The following is a 24937-nucleotide window of genomic DNA, read 5'->3' as shown; positions in this document are numbered from 1 at the left end:
TTGCTACTATGAATGTTAAAAGACTTGATAACGGAGAAACAGCGATTAATCGATATGTGATATTGCAAAGAAGACAATTTAACATTAAGGTTTTAATGTTTATCATACGCGAAGTATGGTATGCAAAAATTTTTCATTACAATGAAATATTCGATTTATTACAATAATTTTTACAAGGATTAATACAGATATTGAGTTAAATATATTTTTTGTGTGTGTATCTTTTTGTACATGCAATGATATAAAGATTCGTGCCGCTTCGAAATGACAAATATTTCAGTTATGATTCTTGTCCTATTGGCCCAAAGAGGTAGATCGCTGGACAGTTGTCGTCGGGGTTACCGAGAAATTGCGCGTATAATTCCTGATAACGTGATAAGGTCAATCCACCGCGTTTTCTGTCGTCGTCCTGTTAACATAATGATCACTTTGAAGTAATTATTTTTTCTTTTAATGTATTTTTATGCCTTGGAAGATTTTATTTTACTAAAATATTTTTACTAAAATGATTATGGAATGAGATATATATAATACAACGTTTTTTGGTGAATCAACAATTGTACTGACATAATTCCTCATCATTATTTTGCGCATCTTTTATTTACCCATAAAATAAAAAAATGGGCATCTTCCAATGAAGTGTATTTGAATTGCGATGTTTTGAGATTTAAAATTGGTCAACAGCTACTGCTTTATAGCATCAGTTTTTAAATATCAAAGCTTGATTCATTCACAGATTTAAGAGGGAAGGTGAAAAAAGTAGTTATTTTATTTTATCAAATGATCAATTTATTTCTTTGAACTTACGTTCAAGAGACTTTGATAAGCTTTATCAAGGACGTCTATATTATCCACAGCAATCCTTGAAACACAATCATATCGAAATTCTTCGGCACCAATTACGCCATCCTCTGGAACAGACATTATAAAAATTAAAAATCTCCGTTATTTCAACAAATAATTTTCGTTGTCAATTTTTTCAATTAATCTAATTTTGTAGAAAAAAATTATGATTTATTCACTATTCTACACAATGTGTGTGTGTGTATCTCTTACGTTTGTAAATATTACACAATACCATTCATGTCAAGTATTTTGAAGTGGGTATCGATGAACATCTTCATCGCTTGAGGAAAATCATTATAAGAACGACCAACACAGCTACTTTGCACAGCCTTTTTGAATTCTTCTATCGTTACTACGCCGTCCTAGAAGGCGAATAATATAAATAAATGCTTATCTCTCTTTTAATATGTATATTATACGAAATATTAGCACTTTCTATTTTTTATTGATATATATCAACAATACACGAATCAGAATTTGAAAGATATTTTTAATTATCATAATTATTTCAATTATTATATAAGTATAATAGTTCAATTTTTTTTATTTAACGTAATTATTATATTTACAAATTCTTTATCTTTTATTTTTGTTTTTTTTTATATTAAGTAAATTTAAAATTAATAAAATCAATCGCACGTTCAAGTCCAATTAATCATTTAAGTACTTGTATATCCAGTTTTGCGATTTTTCGTAACCTTTGTTTTACCTTTCAAATTAATCTTCGATAAAAATTGAATGTGAAATCTAAACTGTCAATTTTCTATTTAAAAAAAATTGAATACCTATTTTTTCACCAAGAAAGCGCTCGCCAAATATCAAACATGATTTTCGCAAAATTACCGAAGCAAAATACGTGGATTTTAATAGATCGTTAGATAATTGTCTTGGAACGTAAGAAAATTCGTAACAAAGATTGCGAATGATCTCGAGTTACAGTCTTGAGCGGCTCTTAGAATTCGAAGAATTTGAAACCGGTGCAAGACCTAAATTGTGCCAAGAAAAATAGTTAATCCGTTTTGTTATACAGAAACATTATCTTGTGACATACCTTATCAAAATCTGCCAAATCGGCTATTTCCTCCCACAAAGAGAGCATAATGTGAAGATTTTCTTGGTACCGGCTGTAATTGAACTCGCCCTTGCCTTCGATCAGCGTCATTCTTAGTGCCATGCACTCGAAATCGTGCTTATCCAAATATCCGTTGTTATCAATATCTGCAGTTACATACAGGATGTTCCTCTCACTAAACGCACTTATTGTGGATCGTTGGATTTTTACAAACAGAAGTGTCCCACTTTTACCGCATTGTATACCGTGCCCGATCAATTTGCAGTCGACTTTTTCTTAATCACAATAAGCTTATATTATCTCTGTACTATATTTTAAATAATACGATGATGTCTTATTTTGTTCACGACAAATATAAACTTAATATAAAATAATTGTTTAACAGTAGAAGAAAAAATATAACAGAAAAATTTTTTGCCACATTTCTATGTAATAATAATGATAAACGAAAAGGTGTTTTTAAAACATTTTTCTACAGATTACTTAAAAATTATTTTCTTTCCGTCATTCTGCATAGAAAAGAAATTATAAAACAATCGATTTCTATAGAATTAAAACACATCTTGAAAAATTAAAACAGATATTTTCTTTTTAATCATTATTATACATCATCTATCATTACAGTCTATGTGACAAATAATAAAAAAATCACATTTTACACTTTCTTCTTTCTGTCAATTGTATCGAGATACATTTATTTTATACTTATTAGGAGACACCCCTTGTACGCATATATATTGTATTACCACCAGTTGCCATTTCACGAGATTTACACACACGACGAAAGGGAGAACACGCGAGATATGACGAGATAAGACAATGCAAGAGGACGCATTTGCACGACACATATATTTGATATATTTAACAGAGGAACATTTCATTAATTAATAGACTGAAAACAATCGATTTACTTTGTTATAAATACCGTATATAGAAATTTTATAATTTTTTCGCACCAAAAAAAGCTTTATACGAAAAAAAATTGTTTATTTAAAATTTTTTTAATTTATTTTTTGCAAAAAAAATCACCATTAATTTTTAATTTTCGATATCGCGATTTCGTAGCGCGTATATGTGTGCAGGCTTTTTCGTATACAATCACATCGTCTATCTAATTGTTGTCCTCCCCTGAATCTATCCTGACTACCCTTGCAATATCCTCTGCATCTGCTACTAACCGTACAGAAATTTCACTATGAAATTAACACGATTATCCCAGCTGTACGCCATCGTGATCGCGATAATCTTTCTCTCTCAGATTCCCTTTCTAGTTTTCTTCGCGAGATGTAAAATTCTTGGACACTAGGATCCGAAAAAACGGAATCCTTTCTAAAGCGCACGACGAGCTTCCTCGCCGGTTGAAACGCGCACGCGATGAAACTTCCACGCGGAAAGCACGTCTGGCGCGAAGAAAGTGATTCTAGAGGATGGTGATTTCATACTGAACTCGGCCAGAGTCTCGCCGGGTCTAAACTTAGGCTACCCCCTCTGAGGGAAGGGTACAAAGGCCATGATGTTGCACGGGAAAGAAACTCCGACTTTGGTGGTGACGGCGGCGGTGCTGGTGGTGGTGGTGGTGGTGGTGGTGGTAGTGGTGACGATGATAACAATGATAACAACGGCGGTGAAATTTGTATCGGGCGTTACTACATCCATCGAATTTGTCCTATGAAACATTCGTTCATCTCAGTTGTTCTATAACACTCTGTTTCTTATAGAAGCTCTTGTCTATTTAAACTCGAATACCACCAACTTATTGTCGCATTTCCTAACAATCTTCCCATTACGGTGTGTACAGCGCAATTTTTCTGTAGAACTCTCTCCTAGAATTTGTTCAAGGGTCTAATAAAAAAAAAACCTTTCAATTGTCTGTAGATCTATCAAAAAAAAGCGCATAATTTTGCCACTAATTGTAAAAAAAGTGCAATTGCAACGTGCAATTACATATTCGTAAAAGAAATATATTTTGTTTATATAATATAAATCGTCTTATTTTTTTTTTTAATCTTATATCTTGTATCATGAACCCAGTAAGCAAACTATCCGCAGTATATGACAATAGATTAGCAGCAGATATTACAACAGATCCGGTATCATCCGTTGTCTGCATTAAACTCGATCGTATTTGCCGGCGCGGGCGGAGTCTACTCTGATATAATCTGGACAGCAGGTTGTCAGAAAACGAATAGAATCTGTCATTTCGTATACATTTGAATGGAACACACTATTTGAATAGTGTTACGAAACGATAGATTATGCTCAGGTTCTACAGCCAATCTGCCGTTATATTCTGTCAGCAGATTCTCTCAGTATACACACTATACTGTAAAATATATATTAATTTTATCTTAATCAATAAAGATTAAAAATAAATGTACGTGCACACGATAGACATGCAGAGAAATGTGGCTTTCATGAAATTTAAAAAGGGTCAATGGCAGCCTATTCCTTAACTCTGTTGACTCTTCTGGAAATATTCTCCAATGACACAATAGGGAAAACTATCAATTACCGCCTATTATATTTTCCTCGTTTGCATCGTACAGGTCGCGGAACGAAATGTTTGGTACCGCGCTCTATTTCCGCCTTTCCAAGTGCCGTTGACCGTCGCAAACCTAAATTCTAAATAAGCTGGCCTATACGGATCGGAGGAAAAGAAGAAGTCCGAATTTAACTCGAGTCTCGCTGAAATCGGACTCGACCGAGAACTTTCCTCGTGCTATGCCGTATGTCGCACGCGACGTATGACACGGCTGTCAGGAGATATACCTACGTACGTTTTCTCGATGCTTGGCAATTATTCCTGAGATGAGACAACCTCGAGCTCTGAGAGACGAGATGCCAGCAGTAGAACGGTTGAAAAAAAATGGAAATAAAAAACAATACGCGCAAATAAAAATAAGAAACAATAATATAAATACGCGAATAAAAATACAACTTTGGGATAAAAAAAAAGAAAATAATATGTATTCGCACATTCGTGATCGTGATGTATGAATAAAAACGTGAACGGAAGGTGCAACTACAATTATATTCAAATACTAATGTATTACAGGTAGATAATTTGTGATTAAAATAACAATGGAAATTTGTAAGTATAAACTTTATATTTTGACATTTTAACCATATCTTTGCAGGAAAACTTCCCACCGTGTTCCGCCAGGCAGTTCATCTCTATCGGTGTTCTCTTCGGCATTATTCTAATTTGAACGGAGGTCAACGAAGCAACGACTGCCTCTCTCGCCGCCACCTCGATTTATCTTCTCGCTCCTTGCTCCACGTAAATGTATTTTCGTACATGGGTCTGTCCTCGGTGGACACAGTGGATCGTCACGAAACACGCGTGATCACGCTCTTTGTTGCCGATAGCGTGTAAATAAGCTCACGTGTCAGAATTGGGAGTAGGTATTTGTGCATTTGACGGTAGCTTCGAGAGAGAACATCTTCAGGCCGGAAATATATGTGACATCACGAGCCTATATATGTGTGTGGTTTCGATTACGTTTATTACCAAAACTCTATATAACATCAGGTACGATAAAAAATAGATAAATGGGCAGATTATTTTTTAAATTACAAAATCTAGTGTTTCCATTTTTCTATCGTTCAATGTGTGTTTCTTACTTTAACATATTTTTATTCAAATACATATACTATACATTCATACAATTCAGATATACAAAAAATATACTAATCTTCTTTTCTAAAATTTCTCTTCAAATGTCGTTCTTTGGATTTTGATGTACGTTCTAATCACGGTTTAGTTTGCTAACAATATAAGAATAAGATGTTCAGGAATGATTATAACGGCACGGTCGTAACGGCTAGGAAAGTGAAGTAATTCTTGGCAAGACAACAACTGTATCTATAGAATATAAACGCATTGTTTTATTTTTCATCCGTGTCTCACTTCATTACCCGTAAAAATAATACAGTAATAATGATACGAGAGAACGAAAAAATAGTGGATTTTCTGTTTATAATTTTAACCGGTAAGAAGACCATTGCAGTCACTTAAATAATTTAAAATCAATTTTTTTCACTTAAAATTCGAATAGATCTCTAGGAAGATTTAATGTTGACTCTGCCCAACTTTTTATTATTCGAGATTAGGATTTTCATAGCCATCTTCCATTCGTATGTAGTATCATTAGACAATAAAAATATAGTTTTATTATCTACTTCCATCACTGATATTCGATTTGCGCAAATCGTAAAGAATATGCATTTACACTTGCAGACAATTTCGAGGGCATTAACATCCCACTATTTTTGTTGAAAAAATATTGAAGGAATATTGTTCTTTAAATTAATAATAAAACAATAGATTATATACATTCGAAGATTGATTCTGCATCCAAAAGCGCTTTTATGATTTGTCGCTAATTATTGAAAACTCTGAAGACAAATTTATCTTTCGTAGCCATGATGCACGTCAAGATAATTCATCGGATACGTATGCTACGTTAAAAGATACTTTCGAATTAACTTGCACGGCAAATTAGAGCGGGCTGCCAAACCAAACGTCGCTATGGATGACTTTTCGCGCACGTATGATCGGGCTTACGGTTATTTGGCGACCTGCCCAGCCCGGTAATAATTACGCCCAGATCCGCTTCCAAAAACTATGTAAACGCGAGAGTGATAAATGCGCGATTCATCCCGCGAGGAGATAATTAATTAGCTCGAGTACATCATCACTTTTCGAAGATGTCTCAGTGCTGCATAATTAACTCTTTGTGTCAGAAATTTATTGTACCGTGACGAGAACCATGCAAAACCACGCTTCTCCTTTGTAACTGAGCACCGGAAAAGATTTGCAATTATTGGTCAAATATTGTTTGTACATATGTACAATAATTCGCGACATTTCTTCGAAAGCTGAATGCTTAAAACTAAGATTTAATGTTTCGTTATATATTTTAAGTTAAATTATTAATAACTTGACACACATTTTTAGCTGTTTTATATTAAATATAATTTCGAAAACTCTCTGATATTTTTTAGAAAGTATTTTGTACATTATAATATTTGATATTTTATATATTTCATAATATCATAACATTATATATTATATTATATAATTACACTGTAATATATTCTTTATAATATTTTCATATTTATTTGATTGACGTTTTATGATTTGATTAACATGTTAAAAGTCAAAGACATATCATGTTTTTTCATACAATTCTATCGATACATTTAAAATATAATGTCTAACTTGTAACACATTTATGATATATGCCTATTTATGAGAAAGATTATTTTTACGATGCACATTTCTCGTAAATATAAATAAGAATTAAATAGCTGTTAAAGAATAAAAAAATATTTTTCAAATCCATACGCGGAAACGGAAGTTTTAATAATATTTTGTCGATGTATTAAGAAATTAAACTGAAATCTTCAATAAAGAGAATCATTGCATTCCGCTCTACTTGTATAAACACGCCTCGATACTCATATAAGAATTACGCTTATACAAGAAAAAAAAATGAAATTGATTGATATAATTAATATACCGTTATACCGGATCTTAATCCAATTCTCCGAGCAGATTTTATAGATAATTGGCAGCTACTTCTATATCTTGAAGAATCCGTTAAACTTGATCTCGAGTTTCATTTGGTTCAGAGTAACGGTTGGTATTGAAATTCTCCCAAATATTCGTAAACCGAGCCCAAAGGTTGCTCAATAAATTATAAATACGACAATTAACTTCATCCAACACTGCAGCATTCCACGTACTCAATCTTGGAAAGTTAATCTTGTTTTAATTTTATAGTATTGTGTATAAACGTTTTATTATATTATAAATCATTTTGAATATTGCTAAAGACAATAGCAGACAGTTGAAAATTTGTAGTGTCTTGAATAATTTAATGTTTTATTTAATAGAAGGACTTTTTTATGTATTATAATATGCCAAAATTTGTTAGAATTACACATAATTTTTGTATATATAATAAACGTATATATAATACGTATAATAAACTAACTTAAAACAATTAGTTTTCTGTTATATTTCTTGTAACGCATATTCAAATTTGAAATAGCAAAATCATTCGAAGAGAATTGGTTCTTTAGGTAGTAAATTATCTGATTTATCTGATGCAATTAATTAATGTTAAATTAGCTATTCAACGAATGCGTGTTTTTTCTTTTTTAGTAGTTATGTAGCGATTAAAGATGAGGATCTTATACTAAAGCGGGGAACATATACACTTCTGCATAACGCATACGGCGTAAGCATAAGAAAATTGCGTGGTTCATACACATGTGCATAAGGAAATAGACCAATCAATTTTCTTTGCTTACGCCGTATGCGTTGTGCAGAAGTGTGCGTGCTCCCCGCTTAAGTTTCAAGAGTGTAAAAGATAACAAAATTATAGTGTTCTTATTAATCTCAAATAGACTTTACTTTCGCAACGTTTGAAAATTTAAAGTTTATTGTTAGTTATAAGAGTATATGTAATGTTAAATAAGCCGGCGATGATAACTCGATATTTCCATTGATCGATCAACGTGATCGAGGAATATATTATACGGTCTTCGAAGTAGTTGTATTGCAATGCGATTGTTAGAGACGAGTGAAAATAGCCGGTCTGGAAGAGATCCGCGTGATTAAGCGCGATGAAGCAGATACTCGTCATATAAGGCATGCCTTCGTAGGCAGCCGTCAGTTTGAAAGTGTGAGCTGTCGCGTGTGGAACCGGTACAAATCCGCGCACAAAAGATCGACATGTGGTGGAGACTTCGTTTTGCGCTGATCACGTTGCTCGCCGTTTCCGGTGAGTTTCGCAATTTCAAAAGTATTCGTGAGTGCAAGTTTTTTTTTTCACTTTGAATAGCGCACCAACCTGTTTATCAAACGTCAATCAAAGTCTCGAGAAAAGCGTTAAATTTAAAAGCAATACAGAAGTTCTATTTCTAATGCCGTAACGTTATATGGCTCTTGTTTAAATAAATATTGGCAAAAAAAAAGAACATTTTGTAAAAAGAAATAATTTTCAACCCTGTACTGCACGCGCGTGTTAACTTTTAACAACAAATACGTTATATGTGCGTATATTCTTATAGACATTTTCGAGATGTTGGCATAAATCTTATCGAGACAAACTTGTAACAACGTTTCTATAAAACATTAATCTATTCAAAACTGTTTACATCCATTCTTTTAATCAAGTGGTCAAGTTTTGTTAATTTTGTAATGTGGATAGCTTAATTAAAATTAAATAATACCAAGAATTTAAAAAATGTTTATTTATTAACAAATATATTGTTATGACATCTCAATGGGTTCAGCTTTTGATGCTTGATGGAAAGGTGAAAACTATCTGTGTTACTACTTATATTATATTATATGATATTATATGAGAAAGTATATACCCTTGAAAAATAATGTAAGTTTATTAATCCAAGTATAGACTTAATAATTTAAATATTAGATAAGCAAAATTTTTAAGTTAATTGGTATATAATCAGAGGTCGCACTTTATCTGCTGATTATACATGTAATTCTAGTATAAAAAGAAAAAAGCAAACTGTAAAAAATGTACATAACTTCAAAACTTAAGTAAAAGTTTTTACTTAAGTAAACGGGAATGGTAAAGTAAATGTATTTAAATTTATAATCTTTTACAGAGAGAGAGAGAGAGAGAGAGAGAGAGAGAGAGAGAGAGAGAGAGAGAAAAAGAGGATCAACTATATAATTAGACCCTTTCTTTAATCATGTCAGAGATCAGTGGGATCAGAAAATAATGTAATGTATTTTTGTGTAGAGAGACAAAAGTTCTCTCTCTCTCTCTCTCTCTCTCTCTCTCTCTCTCTCTCTCTCTCTCTATTTACTGAAAAATAATGTCATAAAATTGTATCAATTTCAATTTTGGTTTATCACGAAATAAAATATAAGCGGAACGAGAAAAAGGACAAATTAGATTTGGAATTTTGCTTTGAACAATGATGCAGGCCGAAAGTTTCATTTCCGTTTTTGCATTCGGGTGAAAACGATGGCGCTAATCGCATGAGATTTCTCTTCGAACAAGTGTACATCACACGCTACAGATATCCGTTTCTGAAGCCAGACGGAACGTGAAAGTACCGCGCGCCTAAAGATAATCTCGTAACCGTGGGACATAAAAATCGTTTCAATCTTCGATAATATTTACTCTTCTTAAAAATTGTTTTTTTTTTTAATTATTATTCACTTCAATAAAAGAGTAAATTTTTTTTTTCATAAACTGTACAGGATGTCTGTGACGTATCGTGGACGATGTCTGTGACGTATCTTTTAATTATAAAGTTTCCTGTCCCTAGTTTAAAAATCTGAAATCGACTTTTTCTTCATAGAACAAATTTTTAATTTTAATTCCGTCTTATTATAAAATGTACAATTTAAAAGGTAATTTAAGATTTTAATTTAAAGTAGAAAAAAGAAAAATAATAAAATGTCTTCAAATGTTGCCGAAAGAAACCGGGAAGGAATTTGTAAAAAGTATGTAAAAAAACTGCCTTTACAAATAATTGAAATGACAAGCTATTCATGTCGCAATAAATTATTGTTAAACCTAGACTAATTTCGCGACGAGCAATTGATATTTTTTCAGTAGTATCATGCGTATGGCGTATGGCTGGACAAGTACTTTAGGTGAAAGTTCTAACGCGCAATTTATAATAATATTTTGTTATTATTTATTAATTTATAAAAAAAGGCTTATTGACTTTTAAATATGCAAAAACGAGGAAAATGTGGGTCACACACGACTCATACCTCCACATCGTGATGTTTTCAGCAAATACCGCGGCGGAGAAAGGAAAATCTGGAGAAGTTCCTTGTATAGACGACAACAAGTTCTATCGTAATCCTAATGCACCATCTCACAGCGTCTGGTCACCTACGGAATGTGCTAAATATTTTCTCTGCTTAGGTAATTATAGATCACAAAAAGAAAAATCCATTTAAATTACCAATTAAGTTTTATTAATCGTCTCCACGTAAAACTAGAATTAAGAAAACGACTATGCTTTTTATATCGATTTCTTCGATAAATCCTCTTCTAAAAAGGGCATTATATTTAAAAAAACACACAGTTAAAATATTTTGAGATAAAACATCTAATCTTACATTTCTGTATAAGTTTACATTAAAATTGCAAGATATTCTTAATATGAGAAAGAAGTTACTGTCCGTGCTCATTGTAAAAATGAGCATTTGAGTTAATTAAAAGTCTTCTTCTTTCTTTTATTTAAAACGTTCTTTTAATACACACACGAAGACTTATGGATACAATACTTGCAATTACAAATGCAATCACATTAATATGTCTTGTTATTCATAGTTATTTCTATTATTTTATTTATTATATTATTTTTATTGTTTGTTAAGTTTATGAAAAATTATATTAAACAAGTTTATATTGCATATATATATATATATAATAAAATAGAAAAAATTTTGATATACGCATCTGCTACATCGTTAAATCGTGTTTCAGATGACGAAGTGTTCGAATTCAAGTGCTCGCAAGGACTTCTTTTCGATGTCTCTAGGCAGATCTGTGATTTTAAGACAAACGTCGATAATTGCGACGTAACTTCAGGTACATTTTAGATATTTATGCTAAATCTACTGTGGAAACACGCACGAACGAAAGGCTCTGAGAAGGCCCTGCAACTACAAACAAACGCTGGCAAACTTTATGCCGATTTCTACTCTTAAGAAAGCGATCGAGTGTTATACACGCAATACTTTCACCCGGAAAATCACACAACGGTGACAAGTAATCTCTTATTGGAAATTCCAATTTGAAACATATGTGTCATTAGAGTATCTTTAAACAGCTTAGACATTTAATGCAAATAACGGTATTATAGCCACAGATGCAAATGTATGTACATCAAATACAAACACGCATATTTTAACTTTTCTACAAGTAAAATATACACAACACACATACCTACATAATTCTTGCTTTAATCTTTTAGTAAAATTAAACCCTCTCTCGTAAAAGGACTGTCTTCGCGTTATGTTTTATGTTCGTAATTTAAAGAAGTATAGTTACTATCAACTATGTACCGAATGGTGATGTGAAGTTTTCAAAGTTTCTCGTAGATGCCCAACCGGCGAAGCCGCTGCTCAAGGATGGCGAGTGTGACGAGGACACGTTGGCTTGCGGAGATGGCACGTGTCTTCCGGCTCTATATTTTTGCGATGGGAGTGTCGATTGTCCCGATGGTTCCGACGAAGGATGGTGCGGTAAGAAATTCGAAGAATGCGCAAACATATGTTATATCGAGCTCTTTATTGGCACCTATAAAAGACGTTCTTCACTGAGCGCATTTACTTCAACCAGCAGATTCTTCTCAATGATTAATGATTTTATTTATAGACAATTTTATTGAGATAAAAATTTAATATTACGGTAAAATTAAATGTTTAAATATAGAAAAACTAAAATTATATGTTTGTCGATACATAAAAAAATGATCAAACGGAAAAAGTTTAGTATTTTATAATTTCTCAAATTATATTATTTAGTGAAGTACGTTCGAATCTTGAAAATGTGCTTTTGTTCATAAATTGGAAGATACATGAAAAATGGCACTCTTAGTTTTCAATCACACTATGAAAATAAAATGACATTATGCATGTCAGCTGTTAATAAAAATATCAATCTGTTACAGACATGCGACACGATATCAATGCCGCACCAGTTTGCGACACGCAGAAATGCCAGTTACCAAATTGTTGGTGTTCTAAGGAAGGGATTCAAATTCCAGGAAATCTTACTGCACTCGCCACTCCACAAATGATAACAATCACTTTCGATGACGCTGTAAATGCTGAAAATTTCGAACTCTATTCAAGTAAGTTAATAAGAAGTTCGCGACTAACGTAACGTATTCACATCCGTTCCTCTTTTCATTTCTCTCTTTTCTGTTTTTTATTTAAAAGATCTGAATATAAATCTGCAATAACTTTAAGAGTCAACACAGAATTGTCCAGAGATAATACAATACGTCAGTATATTAATGTTAATATTTGTATCCTTATCTCATAATAATAGAGAATTTTTTTCGCAAAGGAAAAGATTATTATATAGAAAATAATCGTTGGATCATTTACAGAAATTTTTACGGATGACAGAAAAAATCCCAATGGCTGTCCTATAAGAGGTACTTTCTATATTAGTCATCAATACACGAATTACAGGGATGTGCAATATTTATGGAATGCCGGTCACGAAATAGCCGCACATTCCGTTACGTAAGTATATAATAAATATAAAGCAAAAGAGAAGCTGTAATAAGGAAAATCATAAAGAAGCGTTTGATTCGATACGTAAAATGAATCGGACATTATTTCTCAGACATCGTGGACCGGAAGAATGGTGGTCGAAGAATGCGACGATTGAGGACTGGTTCGACGAGATGGTCGGAATAGCGAACATCATTAAGAAATATGCAGCGGTTCGTATCGCTGATATCAAAGGTAGAACGCTTATTTCTAATTCGATATTATATCAAAATCAACGTTTGAAGGAAAGAAAAGACCAATGTCACGCGTATTGACAGAACTTTCATGCATACTTTTATTGCGTATTTGTATAACGTGAATTGCAACAATTATTGCATGTATCTTTTCAACGTAATCTGGTCTTGTTCAAAAGAATATAAGAGTATTTATTACTAAGTACGCTACGTATGTCGTAGGGGTAAGGGCGCCTTTTCTACAGGTCGGGTGGAATCGCCAGTTTCTGATGATGTCTGAGTTTGGCTTTGTTTACGATTCCTCAATCGTTGCACCATTTTCCGATCCACCCTTTTGGCCCTACACGTTTGACTACAGGCCACCGCATCCGTGCGTCCGTGCAGGACAACTCTGCCCTACTCGTTCTTATCCGGGTATCTGGGAACTACCTCTAAATCAACTTTTGGCAAATGTACGTGAGTCACACGCGACTGAATGGAAATTTGTCGATAAATACCAAATAAAGACAAAAAGCCGAGATTACTTTATAATATAAGATTGTTAATGTATTATGACAATGGACGTTCATCTTTCTGCCGTGCGTAGAAAGATCGAATGATTGATGAAAGTTCTTATAATCGATATTATCAAATTTTCTTTTTATTCTAGTTTCTGTAAACTTTATATATTTTCCACGTTGAAAGCGATCTAAGATATAAAAGAAATACTAAAATATAAAAGAAATACTCCCAATAATACGTAATCGATAATATACGTATTACTTTTTCTAATACTTTTGTCCGTTATCAGACTACTATGGTTTCTACTCTTTTTTATCTTTGTTTTATAGAAGCAATATTTATCGACTTTTTATTTAGGCGTACACGTGCAGCACTGTGGATTCATGTCCCCTTGACTTATCTGGCGAAGAAGTTTATAAGATGCTCATGCTGAATTTTAAAAGACATTATCTCACTAATCGCGCACCTTTCGGCCTACATTTTCATGCATCGTGGTTTCAAAATCCAATGTATTTTTATGCATTCAATGTAAGTAGGACTTGGAACGTAACCATTATTAAAATCGATGGTGCACTCATTATTGACTAACACAAACAAGATTATTGATCTCATATATCACGTACTATTATACTATCATTCGTTATTCTACTTTTAGGAGAATATCTATACTATATCACGTTTTTATGCATTTAATTTTATGCGATTAATTTAAAAAAAATCACAGAGTACTAAAAATTATAGCAGTAAGAAAGCATATTTAAGATTATTAATAATTTACTTTTTGACTTATTATAATTTACCTAATATGATAAACTTTGTTATTTCTGTTAAATATCATAAACTATAATGTTTAATTTCATATGTAATTAGAAATTCATCGACGATCTACTTCGGCTAGACGACGTGTTCTTCATCACGAGCACGCAGATTGTGGAATGGACGCGCAGACCAACACCCCTGAGTGAAATCGAAAAGTTTGCACCGTGGCAGTGCGCGAAGCGACATTTTGAACCGTATGAGATGGCCTGTGACTTGCCAAACAGTTGCAAATTATCCAGTAAAGTGCTCAAATCATATAGGTATTTACATACATGTTTTGAATGTCCGAAACAGTATCCATGGCTGAGAAATGAATTCGGGATTGAATAAAAATAGTAAAAGCGACCTATAGGACTTATTACCCTAAGCTGCTTGTATATACGCGAGAGTTCACCAAATAGTACCTTATTTAGACGTGCACGCATATTATTATTTATTGTAAACATAGACATAAAAACATGTATCTTTATAAGAAAATGGGTTTTATTTCCTATATATATGTAAGCTTCCTTATAATGCAAAAAATAAATTATATTTTTATTTATAAAGATAGAAATAATATTCAAGATTAAATGGTTCACCTCTAAGATGTAACACATATTGATTGTGAAGATCCTCCCCGCCTATCCATCTTGTTGTATAAACGGATTCTGAATAGATTCCATGCCATCTACAGGACAGATAAGCACTACGGATGTTCCTCTGCACACCACCAAGCCTAGCATACGAGTGTCTTGATTCAATTTATATGGGTCATCTGGATCTGCATACGTAAAAGAAAATTTGTTTGTGTTACAAGATTTATTAAAAATCAAAAATAATATATAATTATACGTAAAAAAAAGATCTGTATAAAACACCCCAATATTTTATCTCAATTTTCATTGTCACACTTTGATGATTTACAATTAAATAAAGATTTATGATATTCTATATATCTTTTAGATAAAGATAAGCGCAAAAGTTTGTTAATCGTAAGGCACGTCGTGCAGCATTCAATGGATAAAGAGAGTTTTACTCTGTAAATTTAGTAGATTTCTAAGGCTGGAGTGTATCTTACACTTCACGCAAGTAACGTAGAGTTAATAAAAGGATTATGCATATTTATACTCATGTTAAAATACACACTAAAGAAGCATTAAGCAGATGCAATGTAAAACAATGTAAAATAAGGTTATACGTCACAATCTATAATCGCCCTAATAAATTAAAAATGGTATATTATTATTATTAATTACACATCACCTCTGAGATATTCCTTTGTGTTGTCGAGTACCAGGTTGAGCAAAGGATCATAACCTTTAAGTATACCTTCGGCTTCTCTCCCACCGGCGAACTTCACCCTTATATTCTTCTCGAGATACTTGGACAGATCAAGAATACTCTCTTTTCTCTTTTTCTCTTTATGCTCGACATTCTGTTGCTACAAAAAATAGGAAAGGTATGCTGAGAGGTGAATGTGATTAATTCAGAATTACGCGTGCGATGAGTTACCTGTTTCGGCGCCTGTAAGAAAAATCGTGAGGTTAATTCGAGGATTCAATTTTCAACGAAGTTATAGAAAAGTGAGAGGTATATATAGTCTTGCAACTTACGGACATCCTTGCGATTACACGAAGATAAATTAATCGGAAATAAGTAGTGGACCTTCGAGACGATGTCAACGGAAACGCGATGCCACTCAAATGCATCGTATTTCGAATAAATCAGAGTAAACTTGTAACTTGTACTCCGCCCGTAGCCGTGGCGCCGTGGTCGCCGTAGATCACCGTGGATCATGAGGATAATCCCGAATTATGTCGGCCGATTATTTGAGTCGAGTATCGACTTCTTCCCTGCTCTTCCCGCGTTTAAAATCGATAAATATGAATTGAGACTTCCGAGAAGGCTTCTGATACTTTTGGCGGGAAATATAAACTGTGTAACCATTTATTTCTACCACGTACATACCAGTCTATTTTATAATTCTCTACCGATGCGCACGTATTTCATGATACTTATCGCGTAACAATTAAAAATAACTAACATGAACGAAGAATCTGACAGAGGTTTCAGTATTAAGGGGAAAATTCGGAAAAATTCAGAGGATGCGTGATAGAAGCAAAAACACCTTGTAAAAGCTTGAATTTATTCTTATCTGGCTTTATAAAAAAATACATGTCAATACATGATATACATGAACAATGTTAGTACAATTAAAATGTGTGACTGCTTTTACATGTTAGAATTAAAATTATTGAATGCTTTCAACAATTTCTATATAATTATATTAATATCTTGTACATAAACAGAATCTTTCTTAAGGGAGTAAAAGTATAGTTTACAGAGCACCACACAGGTGTTTGGTGTTTTTATCATGTTTCTCTTACACTAAAAATGAAATAAGGTGTGTGTACGTGTGTGTTCAATATTTTAGCAAATGACTTAACTTTAAAAAGTGTTCTGCTACTTACACAACTTGTGTTGCAAACGATTAAACAAAAGACAATACATAAACATTGAGATTAAACATAAAAAATGTTTTCCATGTTTTTTTTTCGAAACGGTAAATATATATAAACACATTCTCAAATTTTCCAATTAATAAGAACTTTGGAAAAATGTTCTACTTGTATCGTGTATCGTATATATATGCGTAGATATAAATATGTTTATATTTGTATGCAAATACGTAAACAATATTCGACTTAAAAATATCAGGCTAAAAATTAATTATAAAAATATTAAGAATTCCATGTAATTCAAGATTCCACATAATTCTGATAACTTTAAATGTGCGCGATAATACAGTGGCGAGCAAAATGCTGTTCGATTTGGGTGTAAAGAGTAAAACTGCGCGCTTTTTCCGAGCTTCTTTTTTTTTTCAAATCTCACCGCGCGTTTTCTTTCGGTACATGTGGTTGATTGATCGGTCATCGAGGAGGAAACTCGATCCAGTTTAATTTTATTACATCGGAACAGGGCAATGATCTTTGCTCTCGATTATACAATAACATGAGTATTATGTATTGCTGACAATGAGACTCAAAAGCAAGCAAAATATTAGCAGTACGCTAACAGTTTGTCAGCAGATCAATATGGTGAAAATTTTTCTTAGAATTCTTCATACAATTTTTCAGGATTTCTGCATAAATTTCAGAATTTTTCTGTGTAAATTCATAACTTTTTAAACAATTCCTTAGATGTTTCATTCGAGTTGAAATATTTTTCAAAAATGCTGAGAAAGTCTATCTTTTTCTAAAATTTTGTTGGATTGAAATGAATATTCTTGGATTTGTTGTTCTATAATATTTCCGGAGAAAACTTGAAAAATTTAACAAAGTATAAGGTATTTTTTTCAGAAATCTTCATAAAAATGTATGAATAATTCTTATAAGAAATATTATAATAAAAATATTATGATAATTATATATGACTCGTGAGAATTTTTTCACCATAATTATATTTGAGCAAAATATTGCAGCAGATTCAGAATCAACTGCGTCCATGTTAAGTTTATGTTCCGTCAATATAATCTGATGGCAGAATTGCTAGTGGAAAGCAAATAGAATATTTAAACAGAACGTATAATCATTTTATATTCGGTTTCTACTGTCAATCTGCCACCAAATTCTACTAGCAGATTCTGTCATCTTTTTTGCTGATATCCTATCGATAAAATTTATTGTAAAAGACATAAAAAAAAAATCTATTTTTAACAGATCTGTCTGCCTGGATAACCAATAGCAGAGAGATGTACGTATGTAAACTATACTTTAATCCAGTACCTTTCTTGCGCTTTTATTATTTGTATTCGTATTTATAATTGTGGTAGTCTCGTCGTCTGCTTGTTCAAAATTAAACGGAGATCGAATCTTTCTATATCTATTAATTTCTGTAATCTATATTGTTACCTCTTGACGGAATCCGCATTATATATTGATTCTGTTCGTTTTAGCTAAACTTCTTGCACAGTTCATCTTTTCTCTTTTTCTTTCCAATGTGGAAAAGAAAAGAGGAAAGATGAATTGTGCAAGAAGGTCAGCTAAAACGAAGAAGCCTATTGGCTCATGTATCTCGTATATGTTACTGCCGCAGCGTTCGTCCTCTTACACGATTGCGCGATATTGTCCTAACTCCTTCTTTTCTGATCAGTTTTTTTTTTTTATGGAATATTACGTATATCAATGAAACCTATATAAATATAATAATAAAAAGTTATATATATCTATCTATATATATATATATGTTAATCAGACGGTTGTTGAAATTTTCGTAATATATTTACGCACCAATAAATTTCGATGTACACACGCTAATCTGATATCCTATGAATCAAAATAAAAAATATTTTCTAGTTTTGTAAGTAAAGCACGAAACATTCTTCTCACTTCGTTCGTAGTTTCACTACTATTGTACTACCTCATCACGAATCTGCTTACGTTATTTCTATTCGGATAAAAATCTTCTATTTCCCATTCTAACATAACGCAGTTTTCAATATCGTAATTTTACGTCGCAAAAAAATGGGACGACGCGAATCCGCAATACATATCTATTGAAAAGAAGCGAAGCTTACGTTAAATGTAAAGTGGCAAGAAGTATCAACAGCATCAGTTGAAAACCATAGGACTAGAAGGAGTCTGAGACTTGTTTCTTTTATATTTCCCATTGTCAGAGAAATAAACGGCACATATTTATTTACCACAATATCTTAATTTCTTAACTTTTTAGCTGCGGAAAACGCACATGTGCATGTGTGTGTGTGTGTATTCTGCTCGGTCTTTGCAATCAATCTGTCATCATATTCTGGTAGCAGATTCTCTGTTACACTGGTGTTCTGTTGGTAAATATAATAGATGCTTTACAAAATCTGTTTTTGATAGATTTGACTATCGGTTAACGTTTGATAACTTATCTAATATAACTAAAAATGTATTACATTTATTTATACTCTATATTGTTACTATTTACTTTTTTAGGTTTTCTGAAAATATACACTTGCAATAGAAGAATGACAAGTTTGCAACTTTCTTTTTTTTTCAATCTTTTGTAACACCACACGTTCGTAAACGTCTTGTATGGGGCATTAAAATTATTCACGCAATTATTTACTTTTAGTAAAATCGATCGTGTTTCAATGACTTGTGTAACTTGTGTAATCGTTCTGCACACAGAGGACGGTTTTTATTTTAAGCGTACCGCAGCTAAATGGTTGATGTTTAAGATCGTAAGTAATTCAAGAATGGTAGAATCGAATTCTAAAACTGCGAGTAAGGCCTTAAGTCACTTCGTCAAAGACAGCGCCGTAAAGTCCCTTCAAATTTCTTGAGATTTTTAGTTAAAAAGATCGCGCGGCGTTTATCGGTTAATCGGAAAATCGATTAACACAGTATCTCGTACAATAAACATCATGTATGTCTTATCACGTAGTAAAGTATAGGCACCTTCGCGGGGCATACCTTCAAGGCGTATGCATGTCTAGATATTTATGATTCGGAAGTGTTTTTAAATTTAACAATTGAATATATATATAACTAAATTTGTACTATATTGAAAAGATTAAGCATAACATATTAAGAAATAAATAATATAGAACACACGTATGCACACACATATGCATACTCACACATATTAACTAAATAGATATTAAATAAAAGGGACACATATACAAAATATAATGATATTAATCAAATAACATAGATTTAGGTATTTGGTTAATATCTATTTTTGTACGTGTCCCTGTGTGTATACAATATTAATTTAATTAAATATAAATAAAGTTTAGGTTTTTTCACATGTTGCATCAATATGATACGGCATACATGATGAATGTGTATGTGTGTGTATCAGAGTTATATTATAAAATATTTAAATCTGTGTATATGTGTCTGTGTATGGGTCTGTGTGTGTTATGTGTGTAGTGGATATCGGCACGTCTCTTACGCGAGATCATTGCGATGTCGAGTATTAAATGGCACGAACGATTTAGACATCGTGTCATGTCGATTGTCGTTCTTCCTCTTGTTCAGCAAGCAATGAAACACCCGATGACGGTTGATCCATATTGTTGCTTTCGTTCTCGTCTTGCTCGTAAAGCAACGGCACCGCCTGCTGATTATTGATGTCGGTCTCCGAAGGCCTCCTGCTCTGTCCCGACAAGAAGGACATTGGTGTCGTACCCGAGGGCGTTGTTGGTGCGGAGCGCGACAGCCATCGCTTTGTTTTGCTTCGCGAATTCGGCAATCCCAATGGCATGTACAGCTTACCCCTGGTCCTCCTGACTTTGTACGAACCGACGTCGTTGGGACTTAAAGGCCGTTGTTGAGTAGTACCATCGCTACTTGTTACGTACAAAATCGGGGCTTGATTCTGTTGGCAATGCATGGTGGTGGAATGCCCGTTAGACAAATGAGGAAGTTGCTGTATCTTATCCAATAATTCCCGTAACTGGAAAATAATGAACGCGTAAAAAATTAACATCGTAAGATTAATAACTCGCATATACATATATAAAGACGTTTTAGCATCAATTAAATTTAACGCTGTGGTTTTAAGTCTTCGAAATATAATTACAAGCGTACTTCTATCGTTGGGCTGGTAGCCCTCGGCGGTGAACAAGGCGATTGAGCACCAAGGCTTGATATGTCAGAAGCTGTTCTGTGATTTGTCAAGGAGACGATGGAACCGACGTCGCCCGTCTCTCTTCTTTCGCACTCCGTCGCCGACAATTCGTCGACACTGTTGTTACAGGAGTACGGTGGTGGAATAATGGTATTTGCTTCGTTCACCATATTGCACATGAAACTGGAGCTCAATGAATCCAATGTACTTGCGTGTGACAACGATCTGAAGTAGCGCATCACAAAACCAGAAGTACCTTTGCCTGAACTATCGTCGTAACCAATTACTAAAGGATAAAGGTCTGGTTTTGCAGTCACCTAAACATAAATTGTATACGAAGAGTATAGATTTCGAATTTATATGTATTAGTATATAAGAAAAACACACATAATATTTATATCACCGTAAATAAAACCGTAAATTATATATTGCTATATTAGTAATATTTTTAGATCTTTTTAACATTCTACATCTTTTTTTAATTTAGAGTGAATTTAACGTTAATAAAAATACCGAGATTCGAATAGTATTTAAATTATAAGCACGTGAAACGGACGAGTTATTTGCACACACAGATAAAGCTTCAGAGAAATAAATTGATATAATAAAGCTTTAATAGTTTATAATTGTTAATTAAATTTTAATTTAACATTTAATTATAAACTCGTATATGACGTAGGAGGAAAACTGTGTAAATTGTGATAATTTATTTTCTTCAACGATCTTGGGATATTGATTAAATTAATCAATCATCAAAATATCCAGTACTAAATTTAAAAGTTTCGAATTAACGTTTTTCATATAAAAACATAGAAATTTACATAATTTTCTATAAAATATGTTCATATATTTTTTTCTCTTGTATAATCGCTGTTGGAATATACATGATTTACTCCGTTTTGTCTGTCTCGGTTCCGTCCATTACGTGTGTTTATGACCTCCAGAAGTTTTACAATTATTTATAGAATATTGTGTAATCTAATCGCCATTTTACTTTTTGTAAAAAAAATGCGTTATTTTTCTCTAATTATTTTTTAAATTATTCTTCTTATTATTTTTTCTATAATATAACGGACAGATATTATACAAGAAAAAAACATATATATAGACATTTTGTATGTATATAATTATGTATATTTTTTTTATATATAAAACATTTTTTACTAGAAAATTCTTTGTTAAATTAATAACAGTTTTTCAAATACCTCGTTGTACGGTGGTGGTAACGCCTGAACAAAGGAACTACATCGGCTATAATGAGGAGGTGGATACCACGGTCCTGTGGAAGTTCTTTCCGAGGACGTGTCTTCTGACAATGCCGAACGGCGACGTTTCCATAGCCAAAAGCCGCACGTTGCGGCTATAACCAAGACCGCGAGTGCCGCTACCCTGTAAATAAAATACTTGGCTGTTACTCGATCCACATAATACTACTATGATAACTATGACAACCAGTACGCAAGATTAGTATGCGTAAAATAAAATTATGTTCGGCAAACAGTACGCGCGTGTGTATATATAAATAAATAAGTTTATTTGTTTATTAAAACAAACTGCTGGTACATGCTACAAAAGTGATCTCTTAATTTGTAAGTCGTAATGAGTAAAAAGACAAAAAATTTATTTCCTTTTTACTCCTCTATATGTCGTTCGATAACATAAATGATTGAAAAAATATACCAACCATAGATACCAATAAGACAAAATCATGAAATCTAATATTTCTGTAACGCGAGGATGCGCTGGTGTAAAGCCATCGTAACAACAGCCATAGAGACAGCATGATTTTGGAGGAGAGCAGCTAAAAAGCAACAGATTTGCATCTTTTTATTTATAGTTTGCCCCACACTTTTCACGTTTGTATTCAATTATGTAACACGGTGTATAAAACAAGATACTTACGCATGCCCTCCAGGGCACAGTAGAGATGACACCTTAAAAAACAATACAAGATATATATAATTATAATCGTACATATGTTATATCATCATTTTTTAAATAATAAATAACGAATCGATTACAGATTAATAATCCAAAGTACACGATTAAAATGAGTTATTTTTTCTCTTTTTCCTTCCTTTCTCTACTCGAATCTTTTCTTCGTGTCTGTTTTTAAATCAAAGCTATACAACACACGGTGACAAATCAAATAAAAAAATTAAAACAGTTTTTTTAATTTTTTTATTATCCGCTTCTTCTATCATCCGAAAGACTACTCAGTTTCGTTTTTTAGAGATTTAGGTGCATTCAAAAATCATTTTATATGATCGAAAATATGCAAGAAAACGATGTTAAAGAAAAATGAAAAAGAATTTAGTATTTCAGTCACTTTTAAGCGCACCAGCTCCCTTAGCAATTCGTACTGACATTTGACAGCAATATATTATATCTTGATTGATAAATTACTCAAGAGGTAACTGTTTATTAATAGAAGTTAGTTACTTTATTTATTACAATATTTATTAAAATTAAAAAACTGTTCTATTTATAATAAAATCGCGTGCAAAAAACCGACCGTTAATGGGTTAAAAGGAGCATGGAAGAGATTTACGCATGAATGGCAAACACGACGACGGGGCACGGGGCAGTACAGGCACGGGCGTGTATTGATCGGAAGCGCGGCGAAGGAGCCGAACGGACGAGAGGGTGCGGATAAAACGCGTATCCAACGACAATAAACGGATCTCTCTCTCTCTCTCGCTCTTTCTCGCGTAACACGCGATTACGCGTTTCCTCGGCGGGATGAAGCGATAATGCGAACTGGACGTAGTTAGGATGTACGACGTATCTCTCCGTTCTTACTTGATCGAGCAACAGCATCATGAGCAGCGTCAGAGTAGCCGCCACGAATGGTGTATCGAGTATTCGACCTCGACCCCTCGCAGGTCGCACCATAATCCTACCAAGTACCAGACAGTGCCAGACGTCTATTGTCAGACGTCGAACGTGCACGTCGCCCCGTGGCCCCGTGCCACTACTGCCACTTTTGACTTTGTATACGGCACGCACTTTATCCTCCCCGACGAGGCACTCGTCGCGTGTAGGCGCGTGCTTTCGTCCTCGTATCGTGTCGTGTCCCTACCCTCGACGCCTCGCGCGCAGAAACCCCTGCACCGCCAGCCCTACACTCATGCGCGGATGCGCGTCGCGTGGCGCGAAGCGGTTGCGGGTTTTGCTAATGCTAATAAGCATGAAGAATATTATTACAAATATCTCTCTGGCGATTTGGCAAATATGTCTTTGGCATCATACTTTTGCCAAATCTGTGGAAACAAATTTTCCAAAGGGTGTCTGACACAAATTTGGTCGGCAGAATGCCAGCGGAAATATCATAGAATCTAGTAAATAGAATTTAATGGTAGATTTATTGTTAAAGCGTGGAAACCAAGCATCTTCTTATTGGTAGAACAAAATTCGTTTCCGATAAATTGTGATTAATATATTAATTGACGGTATAATTATAATGCGTCAATGTCCAATATGAATTATCAAGACTAGGAAATATAAATGCATTGCCAATGTTGCGGATCGCAACGTTTACTGAACTAATCTCCCCACCGACCACCGTGTAAAAATAACAATGAAGAGTTCTCTCAAATCGAT

At 33.3% G+C, this 24937-nt stretch overlaps 4 protein-coding genes across 10 annotated transcripts; 1 reads left to right on the top strand and 3 right to left on the bottom strand.

Annotated features, from left to right (window-relative positions):
- Positions 1-46: 46 nt before the first annotated feature.
- Scp1 (Sarcoplasmic calcium-binding protein 1) lies at positions 47-3888 on the bottom strand. 4 transcript variants are annotated; one of them, XM_077411592.1, is made up of 5 exons: positions 3097-3888; positions 1898-2193; positions 1079-1208; positions 808-911; positions 47-409 (listed from the first exon to the last, which is right to left on the bottom strand). In XM_077411592.1, exons 1-5 carry the CDS (start codon positions 3146-3148, stop codon positions 281-283), a joined length of 711 nt encoding a protein of 236 aa, XP_077267718.1. In that variant the 5' UTR covers positions 3149-3888; the 3' UTR covers positions 47-280. The 4 variants fall into 4 exon arrangements, with proteins under 4 accessions (XP_077267718.1, XP_077267720.1, XP_077267721.1 ...); XM_077411594.1 differs by having other exon boundaries at positions 1898-2064; positions 3097-3780; XM_077411595.1 differs by having other exon boundaries at positions 1898-2225; positions 3097-3767.
- Positions 3889-8578: 4690 nt separating this feature from the next.
- Chld3 (Chitin and LDLR binding deacetylase 3) lies at positions 8579-15318 on the top strand. Its single transcript, XM_077411602.1, has 10 exons — positions 8579-8712; positions 10714-10848; positions 11416-11520; positions 12033-12176; positions 12605-12787; positions 13049-13187; positions 13291-13412; positions 13634-13863; positions 14270-14440; positions 14783-15318. Exons 1-10 carry the CDS (start codon positions 8664-8666, stop codon positions 15059-15061), a joined length of 1557 nt encoding a protein of 518 aa, XP_077267728.1. The 5' UTR covers positions 8579-8663; the 3' UTR covers positions 15062-15318.
- On the bottom strand, positions 10588-16576 carry Lsm7 (U6 snRNA-associated Sm-like protein LSm7). 3 transcript variants are annotated; one of them, XR_013257766.1, is made up of 6 exons: positions 16327-16576; positions 16226-16237; positions 15977-16154; positions 15313-15494; positions 11997-12231; positions 10588-10815 (listed from the first exon to the last, which is right to left on the bottom strand). XR_013257766.1 is itself a non-coding variant. In XM_077411599.1 (5 exons), exons 1-4 carry the CDS (start codon positions 16420-16422, stop codon positions 15355-15357), a joined length of 426 nt encoding a protein of 141 aa, XP_077267725.1. In that variant the 5' UTR covers positions 16423-16576; the 3' UTR covers positions 12623-12763; positions 15313-15354. The 3 variants fall into 3 exon arrangements, 2 of the variants coding, with proteins under 2 accessions (XP_077267725.1, XP_077267724.1); XM_077411599.1 differs by lacking the exons at positions 10588-10815; positions 11997-12231 and adding an exon at positions 12623-12763; XM_077411598.1 differs by lacking the exons at positions 10588-10815; positions 11997-12231 and having other exon boundaries at positions 15242-15494; positions 16327-16575.
- Positions 16577-17060: 484 nt separating this feature from the next.
- LOC143900147 (uncharacterized) lies at positions 17061-24467 on the bottom strand. 2 transcript variants are annotated; one of them, XM_077411150.1, is made up of 6 exons: positions 24137-24467; positions 23237-23268; positions 23019-23135; positions 22540-22723; positions 21295-21651; positions 17061-21160 (listed from the first exon to the last, which is right to left on the bottom strand). In XM_077411150.1, the coding sequence occupies exons 1-6, from the start codon at positions 24227-24229 to the stop codon at positions 20711-20713; spliced, it is 1233 nt and encodes a 410-aa protein (XP_077267276.1). In that variant the 5' UTR covers positions 24230-24467; the 3' UTR covers positions 17061-20710. The 2 variants fall into 2 exon arrangements, with proteins under 2 accessions (XP_077267276.1, XP_077267277.1); XM_077411151.1 differs by having other exon boundaries at positions 24344-24455.
- Positions 24468-24937: the final 470 nt, after the last annotated feature.

The sequence above is a fragment of the Temnothorax americanus genome, unplaced genomic scaffold, assembly GCF_048541705.1.
Source record: "Temnothorax americanus isolate GAGA-0224 unplaced genomic scaffold, ASM4854170v1 Scaffold3, whole genome shotgun sequence".
NCBI classification, from domain to species: domain Eukaryota; kingdom Metazoa; phylum Arthropoda; class Insecta; order Hymenoptera; family Formicidae; genus Temnothorax; species Temnothorax americanus.
The sequence above is the reverse complement of the archived record's forward strand: the minus strand, read 5'-3'. Positions and strand labels throughout refer to the sequence as shown.